Source organism: Pezoporus occidentalis, unplaced genomic scaffold (assembly GCF_034315485.1).
Source record: "Pezoporus occidentalis ecotype Australia unplaced genomic scaffold, CSIRO_AGI_Poc_V1 ctg57, whole genome shotgun sequence".
In the NCBI taxonomy this organism is placed as follows: Eukaryota; Metazoa; Chordata; class Aves; order Psittaciformes; family Psittacidae; genus Pezoporus; species Pezoporus occidentalis.
The window spans coordinates 2,806,616-2,819,435 of NW_026915910.1; the positions used below are offsets into that span (position 1 = coordinate 2,806,616).

The following is a 12,820-nucleotide window of genomic DNA, read 5'->3' on the forward strand; positions in this document are numbered from 1 at the left end:
ACACACACTTGTTTCTTCTTACTGTGTAAGCTCTAACACTGACATCTGTGATATTCACCCAGACTATTACATTGTCAGAGATATTGACACAGAACAGGACTATGAAACAGAAACCTCCTTTCAACACATGAGGAGGAAAACAAAAGGCAAGATAAGATGTGGCTGGTTTAACAAATCCTTACCCCACTGTACACATGCAAAACCATTCTGCTAGGTCTGCTTCATAGTTGTAGGAAAAGTTTTATCTTTCATTAGTGCAGTTAAGGCCATGTCATAAATACAAGTTCTGTTTTGTACATGACTTTCTGATATTTCAAAGCATTCACCACAGCTCAGTGGTCTAGAGAGCTGGTTAGGGTCAAAACAGAACCAGGATCTGCAGAATGTGCATAGCTACATCTAACTGCAGTAGTAGTGTTGAAAAAAGATACGTGGTATGCACACAACATTTGGGCTTATGCTTAGGGAAAGAACACAAGTCATTAACAAAACAGTATACACCAGCTGAAGCTTTATTCCAGCTTTTTCCATTGCTTTATAACAGCACCAAATGCAAGACTTCAACCTGAACCAACTATGTTCCCTGACAAAAAAACCCACAACATTCCTCCCTGCACAAAAAAAAAAACATACCCTCAACCATTTTTTAGAGAAAAAAAAACCTCAAAACACTTAACAATGCAACTTCCCTCAAACATCAGAAAGTAGTATTGTGCACCACAGTAGCCTATACAGCAACTCAAACCTCTGTTGAAGAATCACCCACTGGCAGCTAGATAACAAGAAAGTACAGAAATGAGAAGCCAAATAGACAGTAAGAGTCTAGTAATAAGTACTGCTCCTTGACAGGGAAGTATGTCAGTGACAGACATTTGCTCCATTATGTTGAAGAAACACTCAGTGCTTTGCCTGTATTCTTGTTCCCATGAAAACACATTTTCAGAGGAACGCTTGTGGACACAGGTACTTGTTGAGCTTCATGTGGTGAACACATCACTTTTTTTCAGCAATGTTGGAGAACATGAGGGATCTTCAGCTAAATGTGAACTGTAGCCACTTTGCTTTTCTACAGAAAGTAGAAATAGGTTAGATCCATCAGAATTTTTCTGTAAACATATAAATGCATTAATATTTAAAGTCTAACTCAACAAGGCTTTGGACTAAATATCAACATACTGCACCATATTAAAAGACTATACTCAGGCAAAATTATCATTGTAAGGATAAGACAGTTGGAACAACAAAACAGCCCAAGATGAAGCAAGCAGTACTCCCAGATTTTAGTTACAAGTTCAAGCCACTCCATTCCTCAGTGGTCTTAGGGTAACACATTGCAGGGATTTTTGCATCCTGTGGATTGGGTACATTCTACTCTAACTGCCTTTCCAGGTGGTGGCCTGCATGTGCAGCAAGACCTGTATCTATGCCACATGGTTGCACGACCTTAACTCACATTTTCTGTGCTGTTTGCCCAACAGGTAACTAGATCTCCACTGCAGGCTTCATAATTTGTTACCTGAGAACCAGTCCACTTTCTGTACAGGTGTGCCAAAATGAAATTACCAATTCAACCACTGAAAACACAAATGCAATCTCTACTCAAGCTTATTTCAGTCTCCATCAGGCAACCACTGGTCAAACACTGGAACCAGTTTCCCAGAGAGGTTCTGGAGTCTCCATCCTTGGATAGATTCCACACCTGAAAGGAAGGTCCTAAGCAACCTGCTCTAGTTGACTTTCCTTTCAGCATCTTCAAAGGTCCATTTCAACCAGAACTTCTCTACCATTCCATAGATTTTAATATATTTTATATAGTATATAATCAGAAAGAACTTGTACTATTTTCTTTGGTACACAATAGGTGTTTGCTAGTAACACTTCAGAATTTAAGTAATAAAGACATACATGGCACTATTCACAAACTACCCTTACAACAACTAAGATGGTATTATTATGGCTTTAGATTTATAGATGAAGACCTATTAAGGAACTGGGGCATTCAAATAACCAAATTACAATGCTTCGTAGAGTCTGCCTAGTAGTTGCCCACATTTCTGAGGCAAGGCAAGCAAGAGCAGTATACTGGTGGCCAATGCTCAAAACCCTACCAAAATCTGTAACGTAGGTGTACCACTCCAACCTGTCCAAAAGGCTCAATCCACTAGGTTGAATAAATAAGTACTAAACTGATCTCTAATCAAGACAGTGGCAGCTTACATTACAGATATTCACCATTAAACTGACAGTATGTAAGCTAATGCTAAGAAAAAAAATCAGAACAACAATAGTAAACACATAAGCTAAAAAAAGTTTCAACTGCAGTTTCCTAAATAAAGCATTTCCTAGAAAATCAGAAAGCATCCAAACACAGAGCTCACCACCTCTTTGGGAGTTTAAGGTAGTCTTACCTTGAAGTGAGGACTCCTCCGGTAATAACTGCAAGTTTCCTGTTACAGGGGTTACTGCCTAAACAAAAGGGGATTGTTAGGAAGCTGGCACTACTGCCAAGATAGTCTAGTATTAAAGGAATCACCTCAATTGAAAGCTAACTTTTTTCATCAGCACTGTGGGACTCTAATTTACCACTGCTCTGTCCCCTTACAACTCACTACAGAAGTCTTCTGCCCACTTTTTACTTTGATGGAAGAACTGCATGTGAGGAATAAACTGGAAATTCATTCTGCTATCATCAGGAGGATGGCTGACAACCTGAGTTGCGGGTTCCAGAGATGAGTTTTTCATTTGTTGGTATGTCATGAAGAGCACTGGTGAAAAATCTTACTATAATTTCCCAATTACTTAATAATAGAAGTATTTTTCATAATTTACCAGTTACTGACATGCTCTACTAGCATGATCTGTCAAAAGCCACATATCAGCATTGTTCTACAGTTCTTGATTAATACTAGTCTTCCCGTAACATTTCTTCCTTCAAGCTGTTTTCATAAATCTATTCCCAGCCTGAATTCACAGTCCTCAGGCCAGATGGCTGACAGTTTATAATTTATGTAATTATTAATTTATAATTTATGTAAACTATTTAGATGGATTTGTATATCTGTTATATAATACATTAATACAAATTTCTATAGTCTCCATAGTGATCCACAGAGGAGGAAAGATAATATGAAGTCTTAAAGTAAAATACTGCACTTCTAGCAGTGGGCATGAATACACAGATTTAGATGAATGCGACTTTGCCTTTCTATTCTCAGGGTGACACAGGGAGAAGCACAACTAAACTCAGAGAGCCCTTTCTAAAAGACAGTAGTGTCCTGCCCAGTCCACTACCACACTGCCTTACCTCAGATGACCTGTAAGCCCAGTCAGGAACACCATTCCAGACATTCTCAGGATCCACAATCTCCTCATTGCCACTGGAGAGATTCAAGACCTGTACAGACGGAGCCAAACCACATCTAACACAGCAGTGGATCGATCCTGAGAACACACTCAGCAAATAAGACATCTAGTAGGAGGAAAACACAGCTGAGGATTCCCTGCCTTTGAGAAGGTCTTCAGTCTGTATCTAGCAAGGAAGAGCAAGTTAACCTCTAATAAAGCTGAGCACCACTACTGAACCTGCTCAAGGTTCTCCTGAACTTTTAACTCAAGTATAGTGAGAGGGGAAGGCTGGAAAACATGTACTAGGTCAGAAGAAGAAGGAAATAAATCAGGAGAGATATCGCTACATACCCAACACTCATCTGAATATAGGCTGAGGTTAGTTTTAGATACCCAAGGAATCCACTAGTAAAAGAGATGGCCTTCATGATCTCAGGCATTCATTCATCTTTCAAAAAGTTACTTCTGTGAAGTGATCTTTTGGATATGCAACCTTAAATTACAACTTAAAGGCTCTTTTATGTTAAGTATAACATCTGTGCATTTGTGTACATGCACACACACACACACTTCCCCTGAACCAGAGGAAGACTATTTATCCCATAGCTTAAAAGAAGTAGAACAACACAACCCATTAGATTATAATCTGTTAACTACCACCAATCACTAATCTAATACATTTCACTGAAGCAGTAATAGTCATATATTATTAGTTACAATGTAATTCAGGTTTCTTCCCAAGTTTATACTGTTCTAGCACCAATTCCTCAGTATAAAACACCAGTAAAATAATGACAAGTTTCATAAGCATTTAATACTAACACAGCTCCACAGCAGAACATTAACTTGGAGGCCAGACAAACACACACAGAAATATGTATCTCAAGCTAGAGCCTGATCCTTCAGTCTTCCTATGAAGGGAATATCAAGTATTGACATGTAGCTCAGTTGTTTGTATGAAGTCTCTAAGTGCAGAATCAACCTTGGGAATACTAAGTCTTAAATTCTGTAATAGACCTCCCTAAAATATTAAAAACTTGGAGAAAGACCAAAAAATGACCAGATCTTAAGTACGCAGAAGGAGTACTGAAACCATACTTACCCTGGTACCTTTTTCAGATACCTCCAAAATGCGAGCCTCGCACCATTTTAGAGAGGTCCTCACCACACATTTGGAACCAACAGCAAAGCCCTTCAGATGACAAGTATACTCATTGTGTCCTATAAAAATCATATCAGTGAAGGAGGAAGAAAATAAAAGCACAGGAAAAAAGACAACAAAAACCCCACAACACAATAAAAACAACCCCTCCGAAAACAGAAACCCAGAAATGCCTCACAACCTTGCCCCCAAACTCCCCACCCCCTTCCAAACTTTTATTTAATATTTGAAAGTTGAAAATTTGCCATCCTGCAGAGTCTTAAATATGCATTTCTATGATTTTCAATCATAAAATAATTAACCTCTCAAAGATTAGCTGTTGTTAGTCTGTCACAGGATCCATTAGATACTACACTTAATCTGATGTCCTTAAACCATGGAAGCATACGGATGTTAACACTAAAATAGTAACTTATTAGGCAATAAAAAACAGGTTCCTATAAGAAAGTGATTCTCATTTGAATGTGCACAGTATTTTGATCATTTAACTCCTTAAAAAAAAAACAAAACTCAGATACTTTACCTGCATTGCATGCAGCCAACTTCTTGTTTTGCTTTTCTTCTACATCTTCATCCTCAGGCTTACAGGGTGAATACCGCACATGTGTATTTCCACATTCTTTAAATGAGTCAGTCAAGCCTCGTTTCATCCATTCTTCCACATAACAGTCATCTTTCTCCTGCCACTCCTTATGTTTCTCAACATTGCAGTCACATGATTTTACAGTGCAAACAGACCTCTGATTCATTAATTCTTCTGTAAGAAATGAAAATTGACTTCTGCTATTTGCAGAACTTTGCAGTGCAGTGTGTTCCAACTCTAACAAGTCCTCATCCCCATCTTCCTGAGATGGGTGCACATCAGGCAGCACCAGTTCCAGAAGCTGCTCAATTTCAGCACCCAGCAATGACAGCATGTCATGGGTCTTCAGGTCCAGTTGTTTCTCAGATCTGCCATCAGACAAAGGCAGCTTTAGGGGAGAAGGCTCTAATTCTACCCAGTCTTCTTGCAAAGACTCTGCTTTATGAATTCCAGACAAATTCAATTCTGGTTTCTCTGCATTCTCTCCCAAAGAAGGCTGAGCATCAGATGGAATCAGCTCTACTGTGTTCTCTCCATTTCTAACCAAAGGCACTGAATTCTTCCCCTCATTAAGTGACGGTAAGAGTTCAGGAAAGTTCAGAGCTGACAACTCCGCTGTGTCCTCACTCATGACTGGCAGTTCAAATGATCCCTGTTCAAACACTTTCTCTCTTGCTTTAACACCCAAAGCTGTCTGCATTTCAGCTGACTCTGTTTCCAGAGCTTCTTTTGTTACTTCAGCAAAGAAGGGCTGAACTGAAAGTGCCTCTAGCTCCAGTATTAACTCTTTTAGATCATCATATGAACATTGATTTTGTAATTGATCCAGTGCTCCTAATATCTCTGTTTCATCACTTGAAGATGACTGTAGCACTGGCTCCCTTTGCAGTTCTTCTTGTTTGTTTTCTAGAAGACTGGCTGCTGAAGCGCTACCTGTCGGTTCTTTCAGCTCAGCATCCTCTTGAAATGCTTCTTCAGATAATTCTTGTTCTTCAGCTTTCATTTCACTCTTCAAAATATGAAGACTGCAGCTTCTCACTGGTTCTAGTAATACATTGTTACTGCTGTCTCCTCCAGATAGAGGTATGTCTTCATCAAAGTTGCTTTGGTGCTCAGCTGTTTCACATCCACCAGCCTTTCCAGACATATGCTCAACAGCTTCGACTGACATACTTGCTTCTACAGTATTGAAACACTCAGAAGTTATACCCAGGAAAGGTTCAGAACAATGTAAAGCACTTTCACTTTCTTCTTGAGCTAATCCACAAGCAACAGAAGTTCCTCTTTCCAGACAAGGATTCATATCATTCTTTGAACATCTGTTTTCCTTTAAGGGGTTCTCAAGGTCTAAGAAAGACTGGTCACCAGTTCCTTTATTAGCCTTCCAAAAAGACTTCATCTCTTCATTAACACTCTTACCAGAAGCTTCCAGCTTGACAACAGACAGAGGGACTTCAGAAGCTTTGCATTCTTGAGTTTCTATTACTTTTGCTTCTAATAAGACATCTTGGGTCATATCATTAAACTTCTCTTTTGCTTCACTAAGCCACGAACCCTCAGACGAATTGAAATCTGACAGACAGCAAGCAAATGCTTGATTAGGTACCTGGATCAATTCACACGGAATCTGCCTGACCAACTCCATGCTAATAGTTTCCTCACTTCCATAATCCACATGTCTAACAACTACTCTGTCACCTTCTACGCTGCTGACTTTAGCTCTGTAGAACTTCCCATCTTGACTATATTTTGCTAGACAAATATCACCGCTTTTAATACAAGCTCCACAATCATTCAAAGATTTTAGTCCAGTGCTTTCAGCTTCTTCTATTTTTCCCTCTATGTACTTCATGTCTTCTGTATCAGCGCTGCAACTCCAGAAGTATTCTGGACCACCTCCCACTGTGACATAAATTTTTACAGTCTGGCCTGCCTCTGGGAATTTCCAGATAAATGACTTAGAGTTACTTATACAAGGAGTTTTATTTTGTGCCTGAGGCGGCAAAGGCTCACACTCAGTTATTATGTCACTGTTCTCTCTTTTATCAAGTATTTCTGTTGAACAAGATCCTTTGCTACTTGCAAGATTTTCATCACCTAAATCCACAGTTATTATACCTTCATGGTCACTGAGGATAACTTCCCATTTATCCTTAACCTTCTCCACAAATTCACACGTTAGCAGAACTTCACTTGTTCTCTTGATGAAGTAAAGCACAGCTTTCTCTGCCCAGTCTGTATTTTCTTTGCATTTAAGTCCACCTAGGAAGCAGTGAATGCTTATTGCTGGAATAGATGACAAGCCTTCAGGGAGTCTGTGTGCTTGACCAACATTAATTACTGAGGTATTACCATAATCAATATATTGTATGCTTATCAAATTATCAGAAGTCTTCTCTTTAACTACAGCTCGATACCACAGGCTGTCTTCTGAATAAGCAGCACTGATTAAGTCTCCCACTTGGCAAAGTTGTCCACAAGGGTTCTTTCTTTGTGTCCTAACATTTAAGCTTTCTGAAATGCTGTTAAGCTGAGCCTCATCACTTTCTAGCTGAACATAAAAATCCAGTGGATCATTTACATAAGACACATACACTGACACTTTAAGACCTGGCATTATCTTCTGTTGCAGTAGATCAGATACATTTTCAAGCACTATACTCCCACCTTCAGCATCAGACTTAATATCTGACTGTGTATCCATCTGGATGGAAAGCAAAGACTCCTTCCCAGCTTTATTCAACAGGGAAGCATCCTTCTTACTTCTAATCACTTCATCAGATTCTAGTAATCCAGCTGCCAGATCTCCCTTTGTAGCAGGCTGGGAAAGGTTTTCATCTTCTTTCTTGAAGTGCCTTTTGCTACCCCCCCTTTTTCCTTGGGCTTCAGATCTGCTTCTTTTCCTTTCAAGAGTCCTGTGTGCATCTGAAGTGGATTCTGCACTCCCATTCCTCTCTATCACATCCGTATTTCTAGAGCACAAAGTTTCATTTTCTATAGGCCTGATTCCTGTATTGCTCATTAAGCTTAACTCCTTCAGTTTTGCATTAATTTGAGTATTACCATCAAACAACTCAACCAACAGTTTACCATCAGATTCCCTTGCTACAATGATCACTTTTAATTGCCTTTCTAGGACAGCTTGTTTAAACCATGCTATAGCTTCTTCGGGAACACGAGAGATATCAGATAAGGAACACTTTACGGCCTGCATTGGCAAAAGCAAGATATCACAAACATCAGTGGGTAAAGGAAGCAGGTTATCTTTATCTATTGTCTCTGTGTTCCCAAAATCCACAAAGAAGACTTGCATATCAGGTTTCTTTTTCATAATTATTCCCCTGTACCAGTGACTGTCAGTATACTTGGCTAGACACAAGCTCTCAGACTTCTGCAAGGTTTCTAAGCTGCTCATTTTTTCACTCAGGCGACCAATGTTATCGGTAAGTTGTGCTAAGACATCTGAACATCTTTCGAGTTGGCAGTAAAATGTCCATGGATCCTCAACATGCGTAATATAAACGTCTTCCTCACTCCCAATTTTGATACCATGCATAGAATAATAGTAAGAATGAAGATGAACCAAGGATGACAGAGGCTTTTGAGGAGATAAAGGTCTGGCTACACCCCTCTCAGTCAAAAACTGGCAAGCACTCCGAAACGGTGTCATTAAATCTACAATGTTAAACAACTCCTTGCTTATTGAAGCCAAGGCAAATATCGTACACTTCAGTTCAAGATGAGATGAAGAAGTATCAACAAACTCCTGAAAAGCCCGAATTGCTGCTTCATCCCAAGCAAAAGGATCCTGACCATTTGGTTGAATTAGGTTGTAAAGGCTGCACCTGAAAGCCTGAGCTTCTAACTTAAGGAAGCGTTTGTGAATTGAGCGGAGGTTTGCTAGAGAGACCAGCTCTCTGTTGCCATAGTCAACATGTATGACTTCTACTTTTTCTGCAGAAGGAACTTCACTAATAATTAAAGCCCTGTACCATTTTTCATCCTCCGAGTACTGGGCTAAACATGGAGAATTTGGCCAAGCATGTGGGTGAGATGAATCTTCACAATACTCCTGAATTTCAGACATTAATAACTTAAGGTCTTGGCAATTCCTACTTAGCTGACACCAAAAATGACCCGGATTTTCAACATATGACACTACAACATTAACTGTAGTTCCCACTTCTAACTGACCTCCACAAGAAGACCTTAGCTTCATTTTGTCATAATTCTGTGTACAGGAGATGGGCAGGTTATCCTTGCCCTCACACTTCTGAGCAGTAAGAGATTTACTACCTGCAGAATTGTGAATGGGTGCAACAGGGCTCCCTCTGACCACTACAGCTGCATAAGAATTAAGTGCCCTATCACTTCTCTTTAGATCAGATTCCTCTCCCAGCCTCTTCTCTGCTTTTATTTGGTTTTCTTCCCAAACATCTGAGGCCAGGCTCATAGCCATATTAGGTGATTTCTGGACACTCTTGGGTATTTCAGACCTCTGGTATTCAGCATACCCTCCCTGAGCCATGAGTTTACTTACACTTTTCTCTCCTAATTGGGACTGGTCAAAAATTTCAACTATATATTTGTCACCCTGCACACTCAAAAAATGAACCTTTAGTCCCTTGTTCAGTACAATCTCTCTAAATGCAGATACAGATGCTTCACTCCAACTCCCTCTCAGAGGACAGACATCTGCCAAACAGCACTTCAGAGCTAAAGCAGGCAGTTCCCTGAACTGAGGGAGCAGCTCCTTCACTGCACACCGATGTACAATTTCTGTATTGCCTCTGTCCACCAGGTATATTTCTACCTCACTGTCCAGTACCCTGGTGATCACTGCTCGATAAAAGACACCCTCTTTCCCACTGGCACAACAAAGGGATCCAGGCTGTAGATCCCACCTAGCACCATCCAGCTTCATGGCATGTGAATAGAAATCACACATACACCGCCTCAACTGCCCAAAGAGCCGCCGATGTTCATGTAGCTGCAGCCAGAACTCAGATGGGTCTCGGAGGTGGGAGACCTGTGCATTGTAGAATGCGCCCAAGTTCACATGTACATCAACTACAGGAGCAGAAGCCAAATCTCCATGCACTAAAGCAATGGGAGGTGCTCCTGGAGGCAATTCCAGTTCAGCTGTGGATTCTTCTACTTCCAGCTGCTCCCAGCCCTCAGTTTGGCTCACCTGTGTATGGCTGCTGACCAGGCAGCAAGCCTGCAGCCGGAAAACATAGTTCAAGTTGATGCCATTTTCCCCATACAAATTCACATAATAGAGATGCTCAAAGGAGTTAAAGGCTTTGATGTGAGCATTCACTCCTCTGCCTAGCACTAACGCTTTCAGCTTATTGATCTGCAGTGGGGACCAGGTACAACCCCCATCCGAGACACCCTGAAGAGCGCATGCATAAGTTACCACAGGTATGTGGAAACACTCAGGGGGCAAAAGGCACAGGTTAGCTCTGGTCACAGTCTCCTTCCTGCCATAGTCCACAAAGACCACTAGAGCCAGTTGCTGGTTTCTCTCCCCAGCAATAAGCTCCAGCAGGAGTGCACGGTACCACTGGCCATCTCTGCCACGGGCAGCACAGGGTGAGCCCACTTTGGGTAATGGCAAGCAGGAGCAGGATTTGTAAGTGTGGTGCATGGTATCAGAAAGGCAACGGATCTCCTGGGACAAGCTCTTCAACTGGCAGTAGAAGTGGTGTGGGTCAGAGACATGGGTCACTAGGACAGGCTCTGTCACATCCAAGTGAAGCTGTGGGTAAACATAATCCAAAGGAGGTGACACAGGCTGATACGAGAGCAAAACACGGGGAAGCTGTGGCACTGCAGAAGATACAAAGGAAGATGCTGAAGGCTGTACCTTGAGATGGCTCCTTGGGTGGCCATAAGCCAGGCACTGCCTGAGCATCTGGCAGAACCAGCTAGGAGTGACCCGCCTGGCTAGACCCAGGTGATGCATCTGGGATACGAGTTGGGGCAGCTCAAGCACTATAAGCTGCGGAGTCATCACCTCCTTCACCCGTCCAGACATCTCCTTGCCATGCAGGAAGCTCAGGAACTCCATAGCCTCCACCGTCCAGTTGGAGAAGGGAGCATCCCCACAGGCTGCCACCCCGGGGCTTCCTAAGGGCACAACATCAGCCACAATACATCCCAACACCTCCGGGGGCAGGCGGAACAGCTCCTCGCGGCCCGGCGCCAGGTAACAGGCGGACGTAACCACCATGCAACCCTCATCAAGCAAGAACACGCGGTAGTCCTGTCCGGAGCGACTCACCACGCAGCAGCGGTACCACAGCCCGACCACCTCCACTAGGCCCAGGTCTCCCGTGGACAGCTCAACCCCGCCAGCCACTGGGTTGGTTGGTCGCGGAGCAGCCGCCAGGCGCGGCCCCGCCGCCGCCGCCTGGATCTGACGGCGGAGGCGGATGTAGTCGGCGCGGCGCTCCCCAAGCAGCCCCCAGATCCGCACGACGGGCACCTCGGGGCGCAGGCCCACGGTGCAGACCCGCAGGGTCACGGTGCTGCCGGGACTGAGCACCCCCGGCCGCCCGCTCCGCCCGGAACTCATCCTGCCGCCGGGGCCCGCGCGTCGCCGAACGGCCGCCAGCAACCGCCTTCATGCAGCACGCGCCGCCCACGTGACCCGCGAGGAGCCGTTGAGCGCTAACTTACGTGGTCGAGTCCACTTTGATCCCCGCGGAGGGGGGCGGGCCGGGGAGGGAACAGGGAGGACGGAGCGGGCTAATACATAGGGCCGCGCCTGCTTTAACGAGGCGCCACAAAGAGGAGATAACCGCGGCACGCTGGATCCGCAGGGCTAAGCCCACAGCCCGCTGGATCTGCTTCTCCCCGAACTGAAGCACGCCTCGCCGCCTGTGTGGTAGCGGCACGGCCGCGGGGCGGAGTGAGAGGGAGACGCCTCGAGGCCCGCTTAGCCTCTATTGGTCAGGGCGGGTGTCGGGGGCGGGCAGTGCGTGCAGGGTTCGGCGGCTATTGGTTACCGCGGAGCGGCGGTGTGAGGGCGGTGTGAGCGGGGGTGCCCGCCATCGGGCGGTGGGATTGGGCGCTGCTGGACGTGGGTTGGCGGCTCGGGGCTGCGGGTGTGCCCGTGGCAGGGCCGCGTGGGCCACCCCTCTGCCCGCAGCGAGCGCCCAGCCGCGAGCCTGCCCCACGCTCCCCCCACGTAGAGGTCGCCGTCCCCCGGTCACCGTCCGATCCGCGCACCCCGCGGGCGAAGGACAGCAGCAACCGCGGCTGTGCTGGCTATGGATGGGGCAGCCGCCGGCCAGCACCACGGCTCACGGCCTCTCGGGGGAAGTGGCAAACGTGCGTCCTGTTTGGTGGCCCCATCCGGAGAGCCTGGACTGACACATGGCTCTTCAGCTCTGCAAGCATGAGATTCCTCCCTGGTTTCCAGCGGACCTTTGAGGTTTTGATGCCTTCCAGCCTTTAGGGACAATGAGCAGAAATGGGTGGGTGAGGAAGAGGAAGGCCTAGGGCTTCACTGAGCCCTTCATAAGGCGCAGGAGGGGTCAGCCCAGGAACCTCAGTGGCATCCTTTGGCTAATATTTGGCTTTGAAACTGACACTGTTAAGTATGGCCAGGCACTTTAGGTGGTGGAAACTTCTTGAAAGAAGAAGTTACAGAACACCTAAGAAGTAATGCAGAGTGGCAAGTTTTGCTGTGCAAATGATTTATTTTATAATACAAGTAA

General features: G+C 44.4%; 1 protein-coding gene across 1 annotated transcript; it reads right to left on the reverse strand.

Annotated features, from left to right (window-relative positions):
- Positions 1-627: 627 nt before the first annotated feature.
- TDRD6 (tudor domain containing 6) lies at positions 628-11,727 on the reverse strand. Its single transcript, XM_062638467.1, has 5 exons — positions 5,031-11,727; positions 4,448-4,566; positions 3,305-3,394; positions 2,409-2,466; positions 628-1,066 (listed from the first exon to the last, which is right to left on the reverse strand). Exons 1-5 carry the CDS (start codon positions 11,671-11,673, stop codon positions 978-980), a joined length of 6,999 nt encoding a protein of 2,332 aa, XP_062494451.1. The 5' UTR covers positions 11,674-11,727; the 3' UTR covers positions 628-977.
- Positions 11,728-12,820: the final 1,093 nt, after the last annotated feature.

Excerpts from the sequence above, each read along its gene's own strand:
- TDRD6 (XM_062638467.1), bottom strand. The coding sequence starts at position 11,673 with ATGAGTTCCGGGCGGAGCGGGCGGCCGGGGGTGCTCAGTCCCGGCAGC. Across the intron at positions 4,567-5,030 it reads GTTGGCTGCATGCAATGCAG|GACACAATGAGTATACTTGT; the intron begins GTAAAGTATCTG and ends TGATTTTTATAG. Across the intron at positions 2,467-3,304 it reads GGGCTTACAGGTCATCTGAG|GCAGTAACCCCTGTAACAGG; the intron begins GTAAGGCAGTGT and ends CCTTTTGTTTAG.